This window comes from Channa argus, chromosome 20, assembly GCF_033026475.1.
Source record: "Channa argus isolate prfri chromosome 20, Channa argus male v1.0, whole genome shotgun sequence".
NCBI lineage: Eukaryota > Metazoa > Chordata > Actinopteri > Anabantiformes > Channidae > Channa > Channa argus.
In genome coordinates, this window is record NC_090216.1 from 8,789,946 (window position 1) to 8,817,135 (window position 27,190).

Sequence of the window (27,190 nt, forward strand, 5' to 3'; positions counted from 1 at the left end):
TTTACAAAAACATTAGATTATTTTGTTTCCATATTTGGATAAAATGTTTATGGGCATAGGCAAATTCTGACAATATTAGTTCAACACAGTAATCATATTATAATGTAATAAAACAAATTGAAAGGGGTCATGTGTCTGTAAATTAAAAGAGTAATGGATAGACGAATACAAAATAATGTCCTAAACATTTTTCTTCTGAAGCGTTTAATTTCTTTAATCTGATAATAGCTCCCCTTGTTGGGTAAAGTAGACAGTGCATTTGCCATCGTCTGGTGTTTTTGTTAAAACTGTAGGTCACCGGCAGTGTACTTTATCACCTCCTTTTCTTCTTTAAGAAATGTTGGACTCTTTTTAAAATAATTTTTATAGGTTACACCAGAGGTTACAGTATAGGGTTTCAACTTCTGTGGGAGTTGTGATCTGTTCTAATGAGAAAAAGAAAATGCAGCACCACAGTGCTTTGTGTCACCCACTGAGGCTGAGAGATAGACACAGGATTAAAAAAAAAAGAAAGAGGGGGGAAAAAACAATTTCTGGACATTTCTAGGAGATAAATTTAATTTCTTTGCTATTTGGAGGTCTTCTTTGAAAATGCAATTGTAATGAACACATTCAAAACTGGAGAATAGATTTACCCTCGGCTTCAAATAAGTCGGCGTTATCGGACTCTGTCATTCGCTCCTTCCCATTTTCGAGCTGCTAATTGATGTTTTTGATGTCTGCGAGAAAATTGAAGAAAATGTCATGTGTGAACCGGCGCGGAAGTTAATAAGATTGACTTCGTTGACTGAATTCACAATGAGCGAAGGAGAGGCGTGTAATGGGGACTGCTGCGAATTCGCCCGTCCATCTGCTGAGGGATGAAATCGACACCTAGCACGAATGGGCCCGTAGAGGTCGATATGGAGGGATGGAGCATTTGGGGTGCCCCCTCCACCAACACACGCACACACAAAAAAGTCTTGTTTTTATCCTCCCTTCTTAGCGGTTGGGTTTTGGTTTTGTTTTCCCACTGATTGGAGAGCACAAGCAGCTGTTTTTCCAGAGGGCTCCTGCCCCGGCCCGGGCCCAGGTTTTCTGTGGAGTCTTCTCCCAGGGCTGCCTCCTTCCTTGCTCCAAACAATACTCGTTCTTAATGCTGTTTTGAGTCTGAAAAGCCAGAGAACTTTACAAAGGTTAGATTAAGATGTGGCTAAAAGATGCACCAATATCAGTTAGGGTCATTGCATATGCTTGGCCAATGTGTAACAGAGCCTGAACTTAAATCTCCTTAAATAAAAGGATAGAAGAACCACCGGGGTCGCTCCATCTTGAGCCATTTATCGAGCGCTGCTGGCTGGAAGCCAAACATAGCTGCTTTACCTCTTACGTTTTTTCTTTTCAGTCAGAATTTACCAAATTTTACTACGTACTATTTTTTTTAAAAAGTATTGATTTGTTGATTCATTTTAATGTTATAGGTGTATTGGGTTCTGCGTTTTTAATTGGGGTACGGATTAGTTGAGTTTGGTTCAGTGCTTCTGATTATTTTTCCCGGCCTAAAGGGGACTGAGCTAAACTCCTAATACTGCCAGAACCCCTAAGCACTCTTCTTTTTGAAGACACAAAACAAAAAAAGTGGCCTCTGCTAGCGTTCGGCCCTCCGAGGATCGTGGATAAGGGACATTATTCTCAGAATAGGCAATTAATTCCGCTGGCAACGATCGGTTAGAGCTTCTTCCCCCACCGCCGCTCCAAATACCCTCCTCTCCACCCTCCACTCACCATTTGAAATGCTAACACAATGAAATATTTTTCTATTGGTCCGTGTCCCTCGGCTAAGCCACCGCCGCGGGCAAAGAATTTCATCGACTGATGAGACCACAGGCATGCCCGATAAAAAGGTTAACTGTACGTGACACGCACTCCAAGTAGCCCGCGCTACCTTGAACTCTCAAGTTCTGTAACTTTTATTTGACTTTTTATTGTTAGCGAAGCTGGGCTTGTTTGGCCGCCGTGGCTGAAAACGAAGCAGCTTTTTGTCACCGTATTACTGAAAAGCGAGGCTAACGTGGCAGTGTTATTATAAAGCAATTTCCTTGTTTTTGATTGTGCTTTTCCCGCGATGACATTTTGCAGATGAGTTTCGATCGTGCGCCGATTATTTGACGGCTTGTTTTTTTTATTTTATTTATTTATTTATTTTTAAAGGCAATGGCCTATAATCAAATGCAATGCCTTTCAGATGATAAGTCTGGTTAGTTTTACTCCATGTAATATACTGTTTTATGTAGTAAAATTGAGGGATTCATTTGTTGAACAGGGAAAATATTACCCATGAAGAAAGGGAAATTGATAAGGAAAAGAATAAATAAAGCCAGAATTTGTGTATAGATACACTGAACTAAACGTGAAGCTACGGAAATGTCTTGCTTTCATTTGCATTTCCCATCCTTCTAACACAGTATACATTTGTATCCATTGTGTTGGATTTTACAATAGCTTGGCTCTGCTGTGTGAGAATAAAGAACAATTCAGGATGGCACATTTCTCCCACCTTAAGGGATAGGCAAGGTAAGACTGCCAGAGAGTGGGAGGAGGATTCCAGGCTGTTTTCAAATTGTTAGTAAAAGATATATGGGCACAGAATAGGTATGGCTGCTGCAGTACCCCCAACCCCAATCTTTCATGCACGCGCACACACACACACATGCAGCGCATACACACACACACACACACACACACACACACACAGAGTGCTGTGCGAGGACTGAGGCAGGTGGCTCCCCATGGCTGCAGCTTCATGACAACATGCCATTAGAAATAGCAGGCCTGTTGATCAATCCTGCCGACATGACAGCTTCGCCGCGAGGCCTGGCTCTTTGAGTGCCGACGCTGCGGCAGCTCCCTCTCCCGTTTCTCCCCACTAATTGGTGAAGGTTTCTCCTATATATGCTCGTGGCACAGGGCTTTTTTTCTCCTCCACCTCCTCCTCTTTTTTTCTTTTTCTCCCTCTCCTTGTTTTTGCTTTTTTAGCTTCAGCTTCTCTATCCCCCCTCCAACCCCCCTCCTGTGCCACCCATTTTTATCCCTTTCTTTTCTCTCTCTCTTTTTATACAGTGTATGTATATGTGCGTGTGTTTGTGTGTGTGTAAATATATATAGTATTATGTGTGGATAAAATAATTTTTTTCTTTCCTTTTAACATTGTCACATTGGAAGCTATAACTTTGGGTAAGATATTGTAAGTGGGTTGAGTAAAGGGATGTGTGCGCCGCGGGCACCGTTCGTTCTGTATTTTTTGCGGGACTATTGGAGCTGGAATTTGACATTGACTCTAGGCAATGTGCATCAGCACCAGATATACAATGGGGATCATCCACAAGAAAAAAATTAAATCTTTGTCAGGTGAAATGAAGGGGAAACTAGTGCTCTGAAACAGTTGCATTTTTAATTGCGTGCTTTATTTTGACAATTTCAGTAAGGCTGCTAAAAATAATATATCCATAATTAAGTGACATCTTGTCATTTACATTGAAACTCTATTTATTTATTTTCTTTCTCTCTCTTTTTTCTTTTTTTTTTTTTTTTTTTTTACAAATAGCTAAGTAGCAGAATCCGTATTTGCGTTGATTTGATCTATCCTGTAATGCCTTTCTTTTTCATCAAACAGAATTAAGTTGCAAAACGTCAAAACAATTGTCAGGAAATGGCTGTGTGTTGTTTTCTGACTTGTCATGGCACACGGGGTTCTAATTCCATCAGCATTTCGCCGGTGCATCACTCTTAAACGCCACCCACTCTGAATCTCTCCCAGCTAAATAAATGAGGGGGGAGATAAGCACACATTAAATGTTTAACTGTCTCACATTTGTCATCTGTTTTACCCCTCTTAATTAAACAGACGCAGCTTAGCCCCGGCACTCCAAGTGCAGACACACTCACAAGAGCACACACACACACACACACACACACACACACACACACACCCTGTCTGTGAGTGCTGGAGCCTGAGCGCAAACAGTGCCCTGCCGATGATTAATTTAGCTGTTAATATTTATTTTACTCAGTCCTGCTAAGTTAGCAGCTCAGTGGAGGGTGAACTGCGATTTTGTTTCTCATACCTCCAGGCTGTCTTATTGTAAAATGAGAAGAGAAAATGGATTCTTTTAGTTTTCTTGTTTTGTGTTTTTTTTCTTTTTTTTTTCTTGCATTTGTCCCAATATGGTTTTAGTTTGTTGAGAGAAGACATATTCTGTGGGTCGGTTGTGATATCTGTCTGCTTTAGTATATTGTACTTTTACGGTGCATGTTGAAAACATTAACTACTACCTCCACCCAGTGGCACAAACTGAAAAAAAGGCAGGTGTGATTGGCAGCACACAGTATTTAATGTAGTGGGAAGACTTGCCTTAAGCGAAGAGGGGGATGCATTCACCACACAATAGTACTGCTATCTCCCACTCTGCATTGTCTCTCTCATCGCCGACCTTATTACATGCCGTATTTGGCATGAAGAATCCCCTTCTTATCGACACTGAATTTTATTGCCAATATGCTTAGATGGCCGCCTTGTTCTAGTACTTGTTTTGACATCATATTGCTTCTTTTTCTGTGTGTGTGTGTGTGTGTGTGTGTGTGTGTGTGTGTGTGTGGTGGTTTACTTTTTCTGTCCTTGGTGAATCAGAAAAAGAGATCTGTCTGCATCACTGTACACTACTGTGCCCTGAACTTGCTGACGGATGTGTAAAATGTGGTGCGATTGAACATTGTGTGGCACCGGTGCTTTGCCGGTTCTCGGAAAATCAGCAGACGTGGAAAAGGGAAAAAGAAAGCTAGAGCACGGGCCCGGGGTGAGTGGGAGAAGAGAGGAGAGTAGAATTGGGGGTTCCTCTGAAGCCCCCTCTCCAGATCCGAGGAGCAGAGCGGGGATCAAAGTGGCTTGTTTTATGTGGCTGGTGCTAGACTTTGAAGTCCCAGAGTCACCTACAGCACTCACTTCATCAAGTTCACTAGTGTCTTAATAGCAGATCAATAAGTTTCAAAGTCGGAGAGTTAATTTGATACCAGCGCTGATTTGATCACACTGGGCCCACAGAGCTGCCTGCTCTGCTCCCTCTCGTCTCTCCCTTCCCTTCTCTCCTCCTCACCTAGATTGGACCTGTTTTAGACTCTCAAGTTGAATTAAGCCATGGTGGGAATCTATGTTCAGTGCCTGTTTTCATAGGCAGCCTTGTGCGAACATTTAATCAGGGCCTGTGCTTGTGTCACAATTAAAAGATCATTTGTTTAACTAGAGTTTAATTTACAACATTCTTTCCAAGCTCTTTTGAACATCAGTATTTTACATCAGTATATTTTTATATTTGTATAATAAAGGAAAAGTGTAATAATAACTAAATAATTTAATACTATTTGAGTTTCAGTAGAGAGATTTTATTTTCCAAATAATGCACAATACACAAATTAACAAATTTATTTTTGGTTAAAACCGTTTTGTTTGCCTAATTTTATTACAATTATGTGTCTGTCTGTACTGCTGAATTGGACAAAGTTTAGATCTTTATATGTCTTCTTCTCCTATAAGTATAAGTGTAATTTTAAATAAAATTATATAATTTATATTTTAAGCAACATCGCGAAGAACAAATTTACTGACAAATATTACATAGTGTTATCTAAAGTTTAAATGTGAACAAGCGCTGAAAAAAAAGATTTCGGCAATGCCGACGGCTTTTGGAGATCGGAAGAGTCAGGAAAGCGCAGCGCTTTCTTATGTGTGCTATTCATTTCAGAATAAGGCAACGCCATCTGTATTTGGTACCATGATACCAATGAGTTGGTGAGGCCGGATCAGCACCTGGAGGACAAAAGGCCAATTTAGTATGTTCATCTAAGGGTTGCTAATGGTATTAGGGAGCCGGCAGGGTGGTCGGCAGGGGCCCGGCGCTCCAAGGTGAGCCCGCAGCTTGACCCCTGCACTCACTCCAATTCACTGGGCTGCTGGCATTAGTGCCACACATCTGCCATTTTTTTGTGCAACACAGTCACTTTATTTTATGGTATTTTCTTCTGAGGCGCACAAATAGAAAATACGTTTTAAATGAGAAGATTTTCCTTTTGGCCGTGACTCTGACTGAAATAATTAAATGCAGAAAACTAATCAGTCAGATGGATGTATTCTGCTTGCAAAGCTTGACTCTGTGTCACTTGGAATTTACAATCCATGAGCAAAGAGGAAATAGTCTTTTTTTTAATTTTTTTTAAATCATGCAAAAAACAAGAAATAAGATTTAAAAAATATTAATGCTTTGGGTACAGAGGAGAAGAAGAAGATGGCGTGTCACTTTATGAAGACAGGTGCAGGTAGGAATGCTTTTAGTTCGGGTTAATATTTCATACATATTAGAGCTTTTTGTTTATAAAGAATTCCAGAAATCATTTGCAGCAGAAATATTGAGCTGACATCCTTATTTAGAATCAGAATGGTGCCTTGTGACACATTTGTTGAAGGTTTGGAAAATTGTGCGGAGAGCTGTATTTGACAGAGCCGTGGTTCCTAGTGTGAAGCTGTGGGAAGCGGGTGGCGGAGCAGGGAATGAGGTCCTGGATGGAGCTGAAATGCTGCAGCGGGTGGTGCTGATGGAGGCTGCCTGTGTGGTCCTCAGCGGTCGGTGTTCCGCCGGGCTCTGCTGAGAGCGCTGAAGGTCCTGCGTTTTAATGAGTGTTTCATGTTAAATTTAGAGCCAGCATTGTTCACAGAGCAGCACTTGTACGTCTTATTTCTCTTAATGTTCCAACAAAGGTGATAAAACAGATGCAGATCTTCTTGTCAAAAGAAAATCAGGAACAAATCCGTTGTTTTTCATCAAAAGGAAAAGGAGGATGTTCTTTGAATTAAATTTTGTCATCAAAATTATTTCTAATTTCAGTCCTTTAAAAATATTAAAATAAAAAAAAAAAAAAAAGCCTACATTCCTCTCCTTTTTTTTTCTTGAGGTTCCTGCTGTTCATGGACCATAAAATCTTGCTTCATTAAAAGTGTATTAATCTTGTCTCGTCTCATGGGAGGTACCTTAAGATGATGTTGTGTCTTTTTCTTTAAATTGTTGGAGGAGAAAAAAAAATCTTCCAGATTTGGTCCCTGTCAGTCAGAAATAATTGTGTGCTTAATCTTGTCCCTGATGGATGACTTGGAGTTCAGCAATGGGCCAGCTCCAATGACAAATACAATATTAATATTCATTAACTGCTTTGACAATGCTAATTTTGATGCAGTAGTAAAGGGCCTTCCAAAGTTAGCGGCCAAAGCATCAGAGCTGAGCAAGGTGGCAAGATAATTTGTGCTGCTTTACTGAGCTGAAGGCTTTTAAAGTCTTAAGCAGGGGAAAAAAAGGCTAGGTACCACAAACAAAATAAAAGAGAAAGGGAAAAAGTTCAGACGCATTGGAAACCAGGACTGTGGAAGTAATACGATCAAGAGACGGCTACAAAAATTTGACACCTCCAATGCAGCATCTTTGAGCAAATTTTTTTTTTTTTATTTAAACAAAAAAACCTACAACAAAAAAGGAGCATAACATGGTAAGTCAGCACATTCTTGATTTTTTTTGTTTAATCTTTTTGATCTTTTCAATTATCGCCATTTGAAGATCAATAGTCATTTTTTTTCTGCTGTGGTTAAAAGGCTCACAGCGGTGGTATAGTGGATGGTCGGATCACGGCTTTAAGAGTGGGCTTCCTCTCTTCAAGCCACCAGTTGGCCGGGTTGAATTTTCTGTTGCCAGCTCTCCTGAAAACCATACAGGGCTTGTATCCATTTATTGGTATTTTTGGTATTGTTTTATCTGCTGTTGTTGGCTTGTTGTCTGGCAGGTCTGACTTTGGAGTTGGGGTTCCTTTTCCCCTCTCAGTTGTCTTAAGAGAGTTCAGGCGGGAGGGTTGGAGGTGCAAAAGCTGCACTACGATGACAGGCTTTTTTGGTGATAAATGTTTGTTTTTTATCTTTTTGTCTGCCTTTTTTCCTTGGCTTCGTAACATCAAAAATTGGGGCTACCGACGGGCAGGACCGAGGGGCAACACACCCTTTGCCCTGAATCGGAATGCTTTCTCTAGCCTTTTTTCTGACACTTTTTCTGCCCTGCATTTGTGTTTTTGATTTTGTATTTAATTTAGTGTGACTAGCGGTGAATGGAGCGTGGCTAGTTTTGGGGATTAATGACATGACGAGAGACACCCCGCTGCTTGAGTTTAGCCAAGTTAGGGCAACTCCTATAGACGGCACTCCACTACCTTTATGTCTGCCAAGCTGCTGAATGAAAGCCTCGCTCTTTCTCTCCCTCTTTTTGTTGTTCTTTCAACTTATCAAAGAAAGAGAGATGGACACAAAAGAGCTTATTAGGGGGGATATGAAGATGGGCGAGGGGGAAAGAGGGAGCCCCGGTCAGATGCGGAGGAGAGCTGTGCAGCTTGAGTGTGCGTTCGAATGCATGAGGGGGCTGAGAGTGCACAGCCAGCTCTGGCCGCACCCTCGCCGTCCTCTCTGCTCTGGGACCTGAAGGGCTGCTGTCCTAAGTCGCTCCAGCATACCTGGGCTCTCGCCCGGTCCTCCGGCCGCACTCTTATCGGCTTAACCCATCGGGCGTTAGCGAGGGGCTGTCGTAGATGAGGTGCTGCCCCCCAGTGGATTAGTGGCTGACATGGTGGTGGGAGTCTGCTTGGAGTCTGTGCACTACCACGAGTGCCAGCATGCTTGTTTTAACCAGGAACCGAGCAGCATCCCAAATACAGCTCTTTTAAATGGTAAGACTTTTCAACATTTTAATTACAGCTGTGCTTTAATTCCTGGTGCTTGTTTGGCTTTAAATGTTATGTTTTCATTGAATTTATGCATAGATATTTTTTTGAGCTTGTTTGGCAATTTATAACACTTATGTTGCTAAGTGACAGATTGACAATTTGGATAATGAAAGGCAGTGTTTGATTGCTTTGTCTTGACAGCCTGACAGGGGTGTATTATTGTAAGACATCAAACTAAATATGATTACTGCTTTGTTTATAGTAAAACACAATTGCACATTGTGTAATACATCCCATTATTACTACTTTCAAATCAAATTTAAAATTGTAAACATTGTATTAACATTTAAATAATTTAGTTAATTTAGTTGTGACATTTACTGCTCCTGTGTTTCTGTTAACACAGATAAATTTGGATTAATATCTCTTAAAGTTCATGTCTAAAATCTTTAAGTATATGTATTTCAAAAAATAGATCTCATATTTGTAAATAACATTAAAATTTGATTGTATTTTTTATAGTAAATGTAAAAAATAAAATAAAAGCACCAGCACTTTGAAGTTAGACTTGTGCGTTAATAGCATTTTCTCTTTATGTTTTTGTTCCACTTCGCTCAAAGTTATGTGTAAAAATAATTAATTTGTAAAGGTCATAGGTTGCTCGGTTCCTTGTTGTGTAAAACTTTTTGTTCTTCCTTTTTTTTTCTCTTCTCTTTTCTCGCACACTTTTGGGTCTCGTGCGAACATCCTAGACAGTAGAGTGGAATAGAGTATTTTTTTTCTCTCCCCCCTCCGCTTTCTTGTGTTGTAGCATTGATGCCATTGTGGCTGTGTGATTGGGAGCTGTCCATCACTTGCTGGCGAACTGGCAGTTTACTTAAGAAAGTGCACGTGGGACAAAAGGAGATGGCAGGAGTGTGGCAGGCCGGCTGAATGGAGGGAGGGCAGGCAATTAGCCACCGCCTTGTCGGAGCTCTTTTACTTGTCAAGCTGGAGCCCCAGCGCTATTGTCCAAACTGTGTAAAGGACTTTCCCAGGGCTTTGTTTTGGCTTTGAGGGCCTCAGGACTGCCTGCTGCAGGCCAGGGGAAGAGCAGGATCCTAACAGTGACAGAGAGGCTGAGCGAGAACAGGAGAAAAAGAAAGCAACGCTATGTTAAGAGAAAATTATTTATTGGTTCGTAGGTGTTTCTAATCCCAGCTTTTAAATATTAATCTTTTATTTATCTTATTAAGTTTTATTAGTCTCACTCAAAACATTTTTTTTTTAAAGATTTCAATGCTTCACTTAATTTTTCTTATTGATTTTCTCCTTCAATAACCCTCATTTGGTTATATTAAATACATATAAAATTTTACTGGGCCTGGGTGGAAATAATTTATTCTGTAAATAATTAATTTGTCATGGTCATTAGTCAGGTTTGGGTTGTGAGAGGTTATAACAGATAATTATAGGATGACAGCTTTAGTTAATTATATAATGTCAAATTTAAAATGAGTCTTTTGGAAATGATCAATTGAGATACGGCTATTTCAGAATTTTCAAGTGATAATCTTCAGAAACACTTAAAATTAACATTTCTTTAAGAATATTTAATAATAATATTAACATAATTTTTAAAATGTGTGTCATACTTTTCCATGTATTTTTAATAAACATCTAGATAATATTTTACTATACTAAATGCTCAATTCAGCTGTCTCAACAATTAAATCAACCACCAAAAGAAATTAATTAAGACATTTCTATTGACACATCAATTGTATTAATTATTTGTCAAACCTAGGAATATGTGTAGTTTTTCTAAATTAAAAGAAACTTGTGTTGGATGAAATTCACCATTAATGCACCATGTATGTGTATCCAATGATGGCCGGCAAATGTTTTGAATTTCTTTGCGTTTATTCGCAATAAAAAGTGTTGCCCGTGTGACGCTTATCATTTGACTTCAGTATTCACAAGAATAATGGATGTGAAGGTGAAATAGTTGCGGACAAAAGAGAATGGAGAGAAGAGGGCGTAGAGGAGGGGCTCGAGGCCTTGTTCACATGAACCTTGAATGGAGACAGAGTTTGAGGGGGGAGTTGGAAGGAGAATTGTTCTCCACTCTAAGATATTGTTTAGAAAAAGGGCGAAAAAGGAAAAAAAAGTAGAAAGGAATGCGACGAAAGGTGCCACATCTGTGTCAGAGTGAAGACTTTCTCTCCCTCTCCTGGGTTCCCCCCCCCCCTGGAAAGTGGGTATGAAGAGGGGACTGTCAGCATCACACAGATAAAGTGACTGTTGGCCACACTTTGCTGAGCCTGCCCTCCCTTTGTGGATGTTGTTGTGTCTTGTTCCTTTTTTTCCTTTCTATCTCTCTCCCTCTCCTGCTCTCTCCTCTTTGTCTCCATCGCTCGCCTTGCTCGCTTTACCTTGTAGCCAAAGCTTTTCAAGCTGCCAGTTCATCTCTGGGCATCCTGGAGGCACAGCAGAGCCCACACACATACACACACACACACACATACTCTAAGAAGCACATACTACACAGACCCAACGTACAGCAGGGATTTGGGTAATAACTGATTTCTTTTTGCGTGTGTGTGTGCGTGTGCATGTGTGTTTGTTTGTGAGTATATATTTTTTCTGGAGTATTGCTAGTGGGAAGACTGCTGCAGTGCTGAAAAGCTGCTCACAGTAATTTTTCCTTCTCTCCTTCCACAATCTGATTCTCACTTCTTGTACTACTTGTCGCCAGCATCAAAACTTGTACAGGGAGAGAAGAGGAGACTTCTGGCCGCTAAGAGCAAGTGCTTCTGTGGTTAGAGTGAAGGATTTGGGGGATTCTTTTTTTTTTTTCTCAAGGATGGATGTGTGTGGGATGGGAGGATTGTGGCGACTGTGTGTGTGTGTGTTTATGGGGACACTAGGCCTCAGATGCTGAGCCTGCTGTAGACACCTCAAGAGATACGCATGCTCTCATGTCAAAACCTGCTGCAACAATGGTCAGCCATCCACAGCACCAAGTGCAAAGAGAAGGGGGACGATAAACACACACACACCCCGCACATGCCCAGCAACACACTCGCACATAGTGAACGAAAGAGCCAAAGCAGACACAGACAAAGAAGGAGCAGAAGTGAAGGAGAAAAGCGGCCAAGAGGAGCAAAAGGGCTTCTCCCCGGCGTAGAGAGGGAGGAAGGAGGAGCTGGGGGGGCCAGGTGGAACAAGGAGGAGGGGGCAGGGGTGGGACCAAGGGGGTCATGTACCCGCGGGATGGAACTCCAGCCGGGCCGGAGGAGACGGGAGCCAAGGCAGGAGTCCTGGGCCCTGGGCTCTCTCTCCTCCAGCAGGTGGGCTGCTGGCACCTCAATCTGAGCAGCTGGGTGAGTAACGCAGCACTGCTCCCCTGCTTCTTCACTGTCTCTGCTTTTTCTCACCACTGACGGCTTTTGGCTTTATTCTGACAGGTTGTTGTTGTGGCGCAGGTTGGTAGTGGGTTGGTGAGGTGGAGTAGGGAGGAGGGAGGGTGGTGTTATTTGGGCTGAGGGAGTGGTGAACATGTGATTTCAAATAGTTTGCCACCAGGAAAACTTTTGCGTCTGTTCATACATACACATGCTAATTCTATTATTCATGCATGCTAAATGGAATCCACAGGGACTTAAGGTTTTTATTTTCTTCAAGCTAGGCCTGAGAAATAAACATTATAAAGAGTGCATCTAAATGAATTAAAAAGTCAGGGACATGTTTCTTGTAAAAGGAATATTATTTAATTGACAAAATATTATTTGATTAAGCTCATGTCTTAACCATAAAATGTAAAATAAGTTTTCAATAACCTCACAGATTAACATATTCCTTTGTTAATGTTGCCATCCAATTCAGATTCTTAATTGCCTGGCTTTCAACTGAAATTCTGAGGGGCTGATTGCATTTCAAAAGGCAGACTTCAGTCTGGCTCTTAACACTGTGATACAATATCACCTCTTAGAGAAACCCCTTTAACTCAGGTATGAGAGCTCAAGAGGCTGTTTACATTGAAAAGAAAAAGCTTTAACACACGTGTGTGTCTAAGAGGTGATTTGTCTTCACAGAATACAACAGTTCTACCAAATACCACTTCATATTTAAGCTATTTGTGCGTAGTTTTATTTATCTGTGACATATCAGAACATGTCCTTTCTGCGATTCTATTTGATGTGCCGACTATCAAAGATGGGAAGCAAAAATAAATGGTGACGAACAACTTGAGTGCTAGCGAAGAGAGCAGGAGGAAGGGGAGCAAAGGCTCTGGCCCACATAATATTTTTGTTCAGCGCTCTGATCAAGCAGTCGGCATGTCACTGCAGCAAAGTGAATAGATTAACTTTTAAACATACTGTGGTCTCGGGAGCCACTTGCCCTCAGAGACGCATCTTCTCTGCAAGCGAAAACTGATCAACACCTCCGTATCTGCTTTTAAAATACTTTTTTACCCCCCCACCACCACCTTCAATTCCCAGGTTTTAATAATGTGGAGATTTTTTTCCCTGCAATGATTAACCGAGAAATATCATTTCTGAAATGGAGCAGGGTTTTTTTCCTAATCAGCGTGGTGTGCAGAAGGATCGTGGCACTGATAAGTCTTTAATTTGTCAGAGTATTTCATATTCCATTGCCGTTAATCTCTAAGTATTCCTTTAGATTGTCTACTTGAATGTGAGGTTTGATTTGATTGAGTGCTACCAGGGCTTGTGTGTGTTGGCATGATATGGGTTTGCTTGGAGATGAGGATCTTTAGCCTGGAGGGGGCACTCTATACCTCCCAAAGGAAAACAATTGTGTGTAAACATTTCAACAAGACAACACTGAGCGATAACAGATGATTCATTAGATTGGTGGCAGCACAGTTTGTACTTTTTGTTCTGCTCAAAATAAGTATTGCACACACATCGGATTACTCTTCTCTGACACTTTCCCCAGCTCCCCAGTATTGCAGTTGTGTGTGCGTGCGTGCGTGCGTGCGTGCGTTCGTGCGTGCTGTCACTCCATGTGCATTGGACGTGGGCCACTTGCACGTTCTGGGAGAGGCTCGGGGTGCTCTGGCAGTTTTTTTTTCTGCTTGCTTTGGAATTTGGAGGCCTGAGAGGACCCCAATCCATCACGGCATTGTCATCCCCACATCTCTCTCCTCTCTGCCTGGCCTCCCTCCCTGCTCCAGCCTCACTACAGCTTATTAGCGCCCCGCGAGCTGTTGTGACAACTCATCATATCATGACATGAAGCAGAGAGACAGAGGCTCTAGCCCCTCCAACCCCCCTCCTCGGCCAGCCACCCCCTGGGCTCGCAAGGTCGCCACCTTCATGTTTAGGGCTCAAATTGGGCCCCCGTGAGGTGCCACCAGGCGGAAATGCAAGGCCAACAGCTTTTTCCTGTCTGGCCTCCACCTCTGCCTCCCTCCTTTTGTCTCACTCTGTCCTGCTGTCACTTTGTCACCCTCTCTGCCTTCCCTTGTACCCACCTCTCCCTCTCAAGGGGTGTGAATTGAAGGAGCTCATTCATTTGTCCACTTTTAAAAAGGTTCCTGGCAAAACATCATCACCAGCAAGTACAGGAAATGTCACACATGTACATTTTTTAAAGCTTTGAAAACAAACAATAGTGATGTTTGTTTGCCACTGATGGTAAGCAGATGCACAGTCAAAGCATCAGTTTCAATAGAAGGTGATTACAGTTGGACAAAACACTAAATGCAGTCTGGCACATAGGCTAATTTTTCTTTGGAGTTTGTAACATAGAGCTGGGAATAGAAAAATAGAATAGAGCCACACAAATAACACTAACATAACCAGAGGCGGCAACTTCTGCTCCTCTTTGTGTCTGATGTACTTAAGTGTGCTGCCCGCACTTCACAGCACTGGCCTTCCTCAGCAGGAGGCGCCATGTGTGTCCTGGACACGGAAAGAATCAATTGATGTTCATGTGAGAGTGTGCTCTTAAATGTTTCTTCAGGGTCCTCTGAATGTGAAATTTCCGTTTGAGCCTTGTAAATCTGGTCATCTTCACTACAGAGCAGCGTGTCTATTTGTCTTTTGCTGTATCTGTTTGTTGTAATGACGGAGGTGGTTGGAAGGATGCAAGTCAGCGGGGGTGTGGGGGCAGGAAATGTTCTTTCTTTTCCCCTGGCTTTTGTGGAGCAGGGAGAGTACAGCCTCCCACGTTGCCTGCTTTTGTTTCTCCTTGCTCTGTGGGCTCTGTGCGGCTGGAGCACCCAGCAGCCTGCTGGAGGAGTCCTGAGCTTGTATTGTCCCACTGTGGCCACGGGGCAGGTGGTGGGCCCACTTTCCGCAGGGACCAAAGGGTGCTGTCAATGTAGGACAAAATGGCTGCTGCAGTATGTGCAGTCATCACATGGCATGTAGAGAGTGTGTGTGCACTGAGTGAAGACACTGAATTGGCAAGAGGTTGGGTATGAGTTTGACTGAGGACACAACTGAGCATTTAGAGATAAAAAAAAAAGACAAATCTAAATCTAACGGCAACATACTTTCATGTAAAACTTGTTCCTTAAATCCAGCTGCTGTCTGTAGTTACTGAGCTGACGGCGGATACAGCAGCAAGTCCGGCCTATTGCCTCACTCTGGGCATTTCAGGAAAAAAAAGAGCACACTCTTACACCACAAGTGACTATGATGTAAATGGACTGGCTTCTAGCTCTCTCTGCCTGTCTCTCTCAGCCCCATACACACCCTCTCTAACACCCTCTGTCTAAATGTGGACTCAGTGGATGGGCATTTTGAACTGTCTTCTCAATGGCCGGCCCCCCTGGACAAAAGAACTCATTTAAATGGCCACCAAGGCCTTTCAGTGCACAGAGATGAGGAATTGACAACATTCTTTCACATCATTACCCGAGGGAAGAGTGGGGAGTCATAAAGGAGGAGGTTAGGAGGTGAGAGATAGGGAGGCACAAGAGAAGACGGGAGAGAAGGAGACAGAGGCCATCTTCTTCCATTCAGCTCTCCACACATCAGCTGCGTTTGGCAGCTGTCACAATCTCCATTCTGATTGTTTTTCTATCCATTTTTTTCATCCCTGTTCTGGATGAGCAGATCAGATCAGGAGCCTATGTGCAACAAGGAGGTTTGTGTGTCTTTTTAACGAAGCCCCTTCCTCATACCGCCCCCCCGACACACAAACACATACAGTACACACACACCCCTTCAACCCCTCTCTGCTTCCCAGCCTTTTTCAGCTCAGGGCTGTGAATGAGTCCCAGGAGTCTCTGTGCCTCCCTGGAGTTCTGCTGGGGTTCATTAATCTTTCATTGGGACCATGGCAATGGGGAATGCCCCCCAACTCCCTACTCCCCCACCACCTTTACTATAGAATAGAGGTCTGGATGGCTAGGCTTTCACGGACCATACAACTAGGCAGCTTAAACTAGCCATCGAAAATTTAGCACAGTGCTCTAAATTGCAGTGTGGCCTGATATTAACTTAATTCTCAAACAGCACATGATTAGTTTGCAGCATTAAGCTCTGATCACTTTTGTCTCGAGCCTGGACCCACGGCTTTGTATTTGTTTCGTCTATGAGCATTAAGCTACTGACCATCTTACATCGGTATGCCCCCTGCCGACATCTAATCCCAATAATGTTTTTCAAAGTCGGTTGAAAATGTGCCTCAGTGGAGCTTTTTTTCTTTCTTGCATGGGTTAAAGTCACTAATGAGGGTGTGTGGCCTATCAGAAAGCAGACTGAACACACACAGCTTGGCGTCCCACTCCTATCCCCCGCTGAACATATCATCCATGTTATGATAAGCCTGATTAGTGCTGCTTCTTTGACTGCTGAGGGCAGGATAAGGATGTGTGGGTAAAGAGGCAAGAGCAGCCTCTGCCACCAGCCCAATCGACAGCAGAGCTCTAATCTGGTTATCTTGTGGTCGGGGAGTGTGTGTATTAGTGTTTGTCCCAGCCTGGCCTGATGAGAGGGGCTGTGCTCCAGTTAACGCAAGGGGCCCACGGCAGCACACCCCTAAAGCTCCACTGTAATCTGTGGGTAATTGAAAAAAGGGGGCCTGCGCCACTTAGAAGCACAAAGAGAAGATTACATAGCTAAAACTAATTTGGCAAAAATGCAGAAATGGATTTTCAGCCCCACCTCCTTTCTCCCAACCCTTTTATTACAATACACCCCTACTCTCCATGAACCAGGCCCTAAGGGAATAGATGAGCGAAGGAGAGCGAAAAAGAGGGGAGACCAGGAGGAGGCTTGAGAGCATGGAGGAGTAGAGCTGAGCACAGAGCTGACTGTTGCTGCTAATGACTGTGGATTTACACGCGCTGCCTTGATTTTGTGGTTTACAGATGATCGATTACTTCACTGCAACCGTGGTTAAAAGTGCCTCATCACACATCAGGCCCAAATGTGATCTGGCAACCCCCCAAGCCTCTCAGATTGTGTTACTGAATTCCAGAGTGACACCGCAGAAGTGTTTTTAATTACAAACCACACTACTTTCACTGTGGCTTGGTGGTTTGCCGTCTCAAGAGTCCCCAGAATTTGATAGCTCTTCTTTAGAGAGCTTTCAGGCCAAGTTGTAATTCTGTGGCAGGCGCCTGCAATCCCTAACCCCTAACCCAAATATTAACACATTGTCCTCTTTTTTTCCCCCTTCTCTTCTCTTTCTTTCTATTACTGTCCATCTGTCTCCTTTTGTTTCCTTCCTTCCTTCCTTCTCTCAGTCTAATAAGGTTCCAGTGGTACAGCACCCTCACCATGTGCACCCTCTCACACCTCTGATCACCTACAGCAATGAGCACTTCACACCGGGGAACCCCCCACCTCACCTACAGACAGACGTGGATCCCAAAACAGGTAAAGTCTGAAGCATTTTTTTCCCAATGCATGCATGTATGTTTTGCTTATAGATAATTGTAGTTAGCAACATGCTAATTGATTCACGGCTTTTTAATATGAGAGGACGTGTTGATGTGTTGTAAAAGCGTTAGAATGTAGCAGAAGTTTAGAAAAGCACAAAGGCAGCCTTTGTTAGATAAGACACTTTGGCCCTTCGAAACTGTTTGCCCGGATGGGTGTGTAATTTTTTTATTTATTTTTTTATGCTCTGTTGCCATGGTACACATACAGGGCCTCCTGTCTGTCTAGGTGGCGTCTGTCTGTCTGTAGACACGTTCTTATGAAAGTAATTAAATTCAAATACAATGCAGGTCAAGTGTATTGTTTGTACTATGATCTTGATCAGTATATTGTGTCAACAAGGATTATGAAATGGATGAGTCAAATATTTTCCATTAAATACTCATGTAATGACTTCAGAAACATATCAAGGACAATCTATAAGATTCAATTCAAGTTCTTCTTGTTGACAACTACTGTTCTCATCCGTTACTGATTGATTTTGCTATTATGGTCATTGACACAGTTTGGCCTTGCACTCGAGAACCTGAACAGTGGCTTTTAAACCTCTCGTAAAACATGGAATTTAGCAAACAACCACAACTCCTTGTGACCGCGGCTCCAATTGCCAAGATTAAAAACAAGAAAGCCCGGGTTGTTGGAGGCCTTTGCATCTTTATCAAATAACAGAGAGCTGTGAACACACGGAGAGACGGCCACTTTGGAATGATGTTGTCAAGGAAGTAGAAAAAAATTCCTACTTGGATTCAGACAGGTTTTTTTTTTATTATTTATTACGTCTTTACAGCCTGTTGATACAGAGCAGTCAGTGTGTCCAGGTTTAGCAGTCAGTTTCTGCCCACACATGCTTCTCCCACAACCATTCAGCGTACATTTTTAGGCAATTTCATTCATTTCCGTGAGCACCTTGACCCAGCACATTTCGTTAACTGTCATTCAGCCCGTCCTTTCAGGTTAATGCATTTCCAGTGTTGTGAATAATTTCATGCTTTTCAGTGGTCTCAGGTGGATTGAGTCAATGTTTTAGGTAATAATGTTCCCTTATTATGATGGTCTTTACAAAGGGGAAATAATGCACCAGCTGCTGTTTAATGTAGTGCCTAATGGGGCTGCTTAATTGGGCTCAGTGTTTAATTAATTAATGAGCTATATTAGGTCTTGAGTGCTGGGTGGTGATGGGATAATGTTCATAAGGCTTTTCTTTTCAGTATGACTTGCCTTTGGTTTTCCAAGAAAAGTAAACTTTTCCATTTGGACACAACTGCTGCACAGTGCCTTGTCTGTCAGCAACAGAATCCCTGTCAAGAGTGAGTTCCTGGATAACCTGGATCAGCTGTGGACTTTGGGTGTAACCAGCAGCATCAGCCAAGTCTGATCTATGAAGACAGATCTGGCTCGACTTTGGCTTGGTTTGCACTTGGCCAAAATATCTGCAACAACAGCTGCACAGGAAAGACAGCTGTGTGGAAGAATCACACATCAGCCAAATAAAAAGTCCCTCAGTTCCCGATCTACTGAGCGCACACACCTCCCTGCTGTGTTTTTACACGCATCTAGCGTTCCCTGTTTCAAGTTTGTCATGAGAGAGAAAGTTATTTTTACACACCTGGCTGTGTACGAGACCTTTTCAAGGCATTCATTCAGAGCAGCTTGTTGATGCAGTTTCTCTGCCTGTCAGCTGCCACAGAAAGTAAAGGCAATACCGTGGACGCTGCGATTGTCTGGCAGTGCCCTCAACGAGAGCTGTCCTTAAATTGGACATGTTTGTCACTGTACATCTGTGGGGGAGAAGAAACAGAAATTGCTGCTGTTTTTATGCTAAATCTGAGAATCACTTGGACGAACGGAGACCAACGAGCGAATACACCCACCGTGTTTCACAGTCATTAACTGGGCCAAGACTAACACTAAAGCTTTTGAAACTGTCAATCTCAGTTAAGCTGAATTATTGAACTGAAAAGGAGCTCACGGTTTACATGGTGCCGACATTCAGATCATAAATTGTAACTGCTGCAGATTTCCAGTGTTTATGTGTAACATCAGCTAGAATGCATACCTATCCAGCCAGTGTAAATCAGCAGAGAGACTGAACCTGTGGCCCCATATTGACAGGTCTCTGATCACAGAGAATGCTTTAATTATGTTGTTGTTGTACTGTTTGTTAACTTCTAAAACCCAGTCGTTTTATATCATTAATCTTCTGATTCAGAAGACAAGGATTGTGTTGGTGTTTTCTCCTCACCTGTCTCCCCTCTGCCTCTTCCAACACATTGTGCTGCCGCCTCAAAGGCCTTTGATCAGGAAGTGTGATTTAGCACTGTGTACATGCGAGCAACAAGCCCTCTTCCTCCTCCTCTTCCTCCCATCTGCACTCCTGTGATGTGTGCCCCATTCTGATGTGAAACTCTCAACAAAGAATGAATTCAGCACTGACAAAAATTTGGTTCTCTCTCTGTCATCATCTTGTCTGTCCACCTCCTCTCTGCGCCTGTCATCCTCTTTCTTCCACAGGAATTCCAAGGCCTCCACATCCTCCAGATATATCTCCTTATTACCCACTGTCACCTGGCACTGTCGGCCAGATCCCCCATCCGCTAGGATGGTTAGTACCACAGTAAGCAGATCCTTTTTTATTACTCTTTGCACTACATCCTCGATTCTAGTCTAATGAGTTGGAATGTTTAATGAGCATTATATATCAAGCTAAATCACCCAAGAAAAAAGCAGCACAAAGCAGATATTACACATGTGTACACTGTTGCAGCAGGATGTTAGTCCTTTTACGTGAATTATGCAAGCTGTCTCTGTCTCCTGTTGATCCCCAGAGTGGGCCCTCAGTCTAAGGTGGAGGCCTCTCTTGAACTTACTTAAACTTGATCGCTCAACTTTCTAACACTCTCACCGCTGGACCACAACAGCCCATTGCAGCTTCCTTAACCTTAACTTGCTACTTTGTGGCAAATACTATTTCGCATGTCTCTGTATGGTCCAATTAGAGTAATGAACCGTGATTGCCAGTATTTTACCCACAATTCCACACGGGGGCTCTCCCCTGGTAACTCTTGTCAACACTTGTTAATATGACAAAAGGCTACAAATTAAGCTCTGTTAATTTAATGTTTTCTCACCGCGATCTAAATACCAAGAGAGGCCCCGAGCGCAGCCATGGCGCCCTTTGATTTGCTGCACTTTATTTTGGTATAAATTTACATTCATTATTGTTTGTCTTTGGATGTGTAGACCTCAATTAGCGTGATGGCTCCATTAAAGAGACCCGCGCTTCGTCTTTAATTATCACAACAAAACACCTAGTTCCAGCTTGGGGAGGAACAGGGCCCCACTCTGTCGACACAGAGCGAAGGGTTATGAAATTTAATTAGCCATTGCTATCAAGATTTGTGGCATTCAAATTGTTCAGAGTTTTCCTGCCTTTGATCTGCGCTCTGCAATCCCCCAGATTTTTGTCCTGATCAAATGAGAATAAAGAGGCCCACGGTGGGGAGAGGAGTGAGATAGAGGGCTTTACCTTCTCCTCTTCCATCACCCCTGTTCCTTTACCTTTTTGACTTTCTTCTTTTCTTCCCCCTTCCCAGGCAAGGTCAACCTGTTTATCCAATCACAACAGGGGGTTTTAGACACCCCTACCCAACTGCGCTCACTGTCAACGCGTCCATGTCAAGGTGAGTTGAGCCCTAGGAGCTAAACACACACAGGCACGCACTCTTTCTCAACTACTCATACATTCAGTTGTGTGTTTTTGTGTTGGCTGTGAGGGCAATGCACGAGCAACACACATGCACACTCAGATGCAAAGACGGTGAGCAGTAACTTCTCCCTTAAGGAGAACTCACACTCCCCATCTCTGTGTTCAAAAGGCCAATTCTCCAGTGCGGGGCTCCAGCTAGCATGCTCAAATATTAATTATATTTATCATTTTCTAATGAGGCCCCTGAAGAACATTTACCCCCACTGCATGTCAGGCAGATCTGAAATGAGCTGGGGCATGTCCTTGCTGGGAGTTTGAGCAGCCAGACAGATAAACAAACACAGCAGCACTTTGAAGGGGACTAGATGATATGAGCTGGGGCCTGACACTTGGCTAGTGCTTTGGTCCAGCCCATTAGGGCTCAGCTCAAGTGCTGATGTGGACATTAGTGCACCCATGAGGGGGAGGGGTGTATTTGTTGCCATCTTGTATACATGTCTGCATGTTTGTCAGTTGGTGCTACTTTCTGTATTGTTCCCTTGAGGGTGCATGTCCTATATATTGTGTGGAAAGTGAAAAGAATGAATTTTAGATGACTAAAAGCCCATGATTTTGTGGGTCTGAAGGAGCCTAAAAAGCAACCACACAAAAAAAAAAAAAAAACAATTGGCCTCCCTCTCTATCCACTCCCTCCGCTCCTCCTCATCTTCCGCCTGCCATCGCCTCTACACACCCTTGCAGCAGGGGACTTCGAGGGATGAGGCCAAGCTGTAGTTTAACCACAGCATGATAGGAAAAGCCGCTCCTGAGGGCGGCATGTTTAGACCTCTGTGACATTGATGGATTATGTAGATGCAGGGAAATGAAATGAGTCACAAGGGGAAAGACATTTTTAAATCATAGCCCTGAGAATAAGTGAAAGGAGCTTGTAAGTTCACCTATGTAGCCCAGTTGAGGCTTTTGTAGCCGTTTATATACAAATTTATGCCACAAACATCAATCAGCTATTGTCATTCTCGAGAATGGTGTCTTGATTCACTGAGCAAGTCTCAGGTGCAGGGGGTCAGACAGTGGGTCTGTCCAGACATCGGCATCTGGCAGCAGTACCCAGCCAACCTGGACTTTAAGTGACTGCTAATTTGGTCCCTTAATGACAGCCTCTACATTGTGATCATCTTATTTCCAGTGTAGCTAATTGAATATACTGGCAGGGATGTAGGGGGACTGGCCATGGGGAAGAGTTAATGCCCTGTGATGAGGCCCCTAATTGAATTAGTATAACTGAATAGATGGAGGGCTCTGGGAGCTCTCTGAAGGATGGGGGTAGGGGGTTAACACATTTCCAAAAAAAAAAAAAAAATCCCAGTTCTCTCTTCACGCATGAAAAAGTGTTTCTTTGATGGGGTAGAGAAAAAAATCTAATTGATGACAAAATATAGTAACAATTTGTCTAATTGTATCAGCAAAATGGCAGGCTTCTTTCATACATAGCCTTCAGCTAGTCGGTTCTGTTCAAAGATGGACTAAAATGTTGTTATACTGTAGCTCAAACGATTTGTAGGGTGCAGGCTGGAGGAAATCAGAGAGAAAAGACAACCTGGCCTTGTACTCTTGTCGGGAACTGGGGTCCTTTCAGGAGAGCACTGCTGCAGTATCAGTCCCCTGTGCTGTAGCCTGGACTGAATTAGGATGCAGGGAATGAGTCTAGTACCTCGTAGCCTTGCAATGAGCACCTTACACCTAGGTCCTGTTAAAAAATACATTCTTTTAGGATGTGAGGCAAAAGAGCCAAAGAGTGTAGAGTCAGTCAACGGAGCAAATTGAAGACATTTTTGATAATGGGGTTGGAGCCCGTGCAGGTCCCTTATAGTGTGTGTGTGTGTGTGTACGTGTGTGTGTGTGTACGTGTGAATATGTGTGTGACAGGTGGGAGGATGTAAAGGCCCCTTTGCCCCTTATGCTTAAGCCTGACCTTTGATATGTTCCCCCATCATCTTGCTCCCTCTCTTTTCCCGGGGAATGAGAGAAGCATATTGGCCAAATCATTATACATTAAACAGGCACAGGGGCTACTGCTTCGCATTGGCAATTAAATGGCGCTGGCTGACACTGGGCTTGCTGCGCCAGTGACCCACCCCTCCTCCTTACCCCCACCTCAGCATGACCAGCTATTCTTACCTTACAGATTGAGACATAGGAGCCCCGGGGTTGGGGTGGGTGGATGGGTAGGGGTCTCCCCTGCATCTCCCTCTGTGTGTTGTTTAAATTGGTCCAAGGTGCTGTTTGCTACTGATGAGCCCAGATGATGATGATGATGATGATGATGATGATGATGATGATGATGATGAGGAAGAGGAGGAGGAGGACCAGGAGGAGGGAGAGGATGCCCCTGTGCTTCAAAGGGATGGCCATCATGTTTAAACCATAACCTGGGCAATGCAGTGGCAGCAGGAGGAGGAGAGCAAGGAAGAGATGGAGTGAAGGAGCGTGGAGGTGGAGAGGGGACAGGGAAGAGTAAAGAAGAAGACGAAGAAGAGGAGAAAAAAATAGATCTTGGAACAGAGAAAATTTTAACAAGTGCACAGAGAGAGAAGGAGGGAGGGTGAACAGGGAGAGAGGAAACGGAGTGAGGGAAGAAAATGCAGCAGCCCTAATGATGGGCGATATGCAGCCACCGCTGCCGAGCTCCCCATCAACGGATGACATGGCACAAACACCAATGTGTCAGTGATGAAGGGAGAAGAGGGGAAAGGAGAAAAAAGAGGGAAAGAGTTTGAGGGGGGAGCGCACTGGCACTCCCCTGAGATGGCCTCCAACAGAAACTAGTTGTTCCTGGCGAGTTTATCCTCATCATTATATTCTGGCTCGGAGCCATGCAGCCAGACACAGTCAGATAATGAGCTGCTTTAAAAAAAAAAAAAAAAGAATTATTCCTCCATTTTCCTTTCTCCTTCATCCTCTTCTCTTAAATTTGTGTGTGGTCACATTGAGCCGAGCCGCCATGCTATAAACATACACATGCAGATAGACACATACACGTTCAAATAATCTCACACAAATAATTAGTGTCATACAAACACTGGCACATACTGTACAGCAGTGTCGTACTGCTGCTCTGGCCACTGAAACAATTCCATAAATAGGGGTTTCTGGCGTCCAAATGTGGAGCTGCTGTCGATGATGAAATGATGATAGGAGTGGAGAGGGATGAAGATAAAAATGTCAGTGCTGCTGACAATGCTGAATTGGCAGAAAAGAATAGGAGGAAGCAAATGGAAACCAAATGCCAGGAGTGATACAAGACTTTGATAGTGTGTTAATCTAGTTTGCCATATTCCTTGATAAAGCTTTACTCCTCCTAAACCTGCTATTTTCTCACTGATGTAGCTGCTAAAATGCAGTTTCCTCAAATAATATTTGGAAAACATTTCCCAGGCTATCGTAGGTGACAGTTGTGAAGGCGAATATAAACCATTTCCTCAAACATTTTTTTACATCTGAGAAGTGCGTAATCAGTCTCGGCACTGATAAAAGCCAAGGATGCCACTGATGTATCAGTCTGCACAGTATCTCTGTAACCAAGAGTAAAAAACTTGAAGGTGCATAGAGCCCTTTAACAACACATTTCATTAAACTTACCGTATGACAAGAAATTTTCCAGATACATTTCATATTTAAGTTGGTAGAGTTAAGTAGTTGTAGTGTTTAATCTAATGGGGTTAAATAATGCTCTTGGCCCAGTAAATAAGTACATGTTTGTGTTTTTTGGAGATTTATTCTTGCGCAATCTGACTTAATTATTGCCACACAATATAGATTTTTCAAATATATTAGAGATGGTGTGTCATAATTGGGTGATGTACCTTTTGTGAACTGCGTGTAACTGTCCAGGCTTGATTCTGTGCTCAAATTAAACAGTGTAACATTTGACTGACAATCACTGTGCATAGTTCAGTGTTGCCCTTCTGGTTGTAAATAATAACACAGGAATCAAATATGGACATTTTCACGGGGATGTTTGTATGTACATTTATGTCTTGTGGCTGAGTTTCATTTCTATTAAATTAATTGGAAAAAGCAGTCTCGCATGCTGTTAAAAAATGTAAATGAAATTTAGCCATGTTGTACAGTCTTGTGTATCAATGTGCTCCATCTTCTCATTTCACCCGTGTCCATTCTGACGATTTACACAGTCTTCTGTCCACTAGGTTCCCCCCACACATGGTGCCCCCCCACCACAGTTTGCACACCACGGGCATCCCACACCCGGCCATCGTCACACCCAACGTCAAGCAGGAATCGTCCCACAGCGACATCAGTTCTCTCAACAGCTCGTAAGCCCACTTTCTCTGACCTATAATCGTTGTTTCAGTTGGATGTGACTTTGGACCAACTGTAGGTTGATTGTGCTCACCTTCCTGCCCTGTGCTCCTCCACAGGAAACAGACAGACGCTAAAAAGGAAGAGGAGAAAAAGAAACAGGTCCACATAAAGAAGCCTCTGAATGCCTTCATGCTCTATATGAAGGAGATGCGGGCCAAGGTGGTGGCGGAGTGCACACTGAAGGAAAGTGCTGCCATCAACCAGATCCTGGGGAGAAGGGTGAGCTCACTTGGCATACACCAACACTGTAATGGTCAAAGTAAATTTTTTTATTTATTTATTTTTCCCCTCAGTGAATGCTGTCAGTAGTGTTTGCGAATCTCTTCCCTGGATTAAAAGATTATTAATGCAGTGTTATAGATTTAAGTCAAGCTGACATCATACATAACTCTGTTCTTTTCTGTTCTGTTCACGGGGAAAAGCTAAGACTTCTCTTCATGTCTTGTTTGTTGTCGCACAGTGGCATGCCCTATCTCGGGAGGAGCAGGCCAAGTACTACGAGCTGGCCAGAAAAGAACGACAGCTCCACATGCAGCTGTACCCAGGCTGGTCAGCACGAGACAACTATGTAAGTTTTTAGGTTTACAAGTCGTAACGAACCAATCTTTTCCCCTTTCACTAGGTCACATGACCAGTACAAGTGCTCTTTTTCTTGTCTAGCCTCACGGTTCGCCCTCTGTCCATAATGCTTATTTGATATGGACATCTCAGACACGCCCAATGCTTTGACCTAAGCCCATGTAGTTATAACGTGAAGGAATATTTGTAACAAAGCCTGATGATGATGATGTTTATATGGGTCCTCTGTGAATGTTTTGTGCCCTCGACACTTTGCTCTAACACATAAGTGTGCAGATTCTCAGGTTTCATCCAGTTTTGAGGTCAAGCTGACCAGGGGAGTCTTCCATGAGCAGCTTTAGAGAAATCTGTCTTGCAAACCAGAAGCCGGTCAAGATGTCTTGATGTTCACAAAGCAGAGGAAAATAAGACAAAAGATTACAGAGAAACAAGAAAAGAGCAGAAAAAGTCAAAACAGAGAGAGAATCAGCACTGGCCTGCAGTGCCTGTTACAAACCGGAGGGCAGAGACAGAAAAAAGGCAGAGAAAGAATGAATGAATAAATAAGTAAACACAAAGATAAGTCCTATTCTCTGTTTCATGTTTTGGGCATTCTGCAATATAATAACTAAGGTTCCTGTCTGTGTCTATTTTTTTTTCTTTCTATTTTTTTGGCGGCTAACCAACAGGGGAAAAGGAAGAAGAGAAAAAGGGAAAAGCAGCAAGCAGAGAGCAATGGTAAGTGAGCTGCAATTATCTCTTATATTAGAAGAGCCCCATCATGTGTCAGGCAGATGTGACATCTTGCAAGATAAAAGTCAAGCTAGTTTTTTGTGTTATGTTTTTTTTGTGAGTGTGT

At 43.1% G+C, this 27,190-nt stretch overlaps 1 protein-coding gene across 48 annotated transcripts in view; it reads left to right on the forward strand.

The window, feature by feature from the left end:
- Positions 1-27,190, forward strand: part of tcf7l2 (transcription factor 7 like 2) — an 86,190-nt gene that overhangs the window by 51,659 nt on the left and 7,341 nt on the right. For 22 of the 48 annotated variants that reach the window (XR_010911796.1, XM_067487406.1, XM_067487409.1 and 19 more), the window contains 7 exons: positions 17,489-17,621; positions 20,196-20,298; positions 21,278-21,364; positions 25,584-25,724; positions 25,830-25,992; positions 26,234-26,341; positions 27,006-27,069. Coding sequence is in view for 47 of the 48 variants with exons in the window: in XM_067487406.1 (XP_067343507.1) it covers positions 17,489-17,621; positions 20,196-20,298; positions 21,278-21,364; positions 25,584-25,724; positions 25,830-25,992; positions 26,234-26,341; positions 27,006-27,069 (799 nt within the window). In the remaining variant the exon portion in view is untranslated. Of the gene's footprint in view, positions 1-12,002; positions 12,144-17,488; positions 17,622-20,195; positions 20,299-21,277; positions 21,365-25,583; positions 25,725-25,829; positions 25,993-26,233; positions 26,342-27,005; positions 27,070-27,190 lie in introns of those variants that run through there. The other 26 variants (XM_067487431.1, XM_067487421.1, XM_067487428.1 and 23 more) reach the window with 4 other exon arrangements.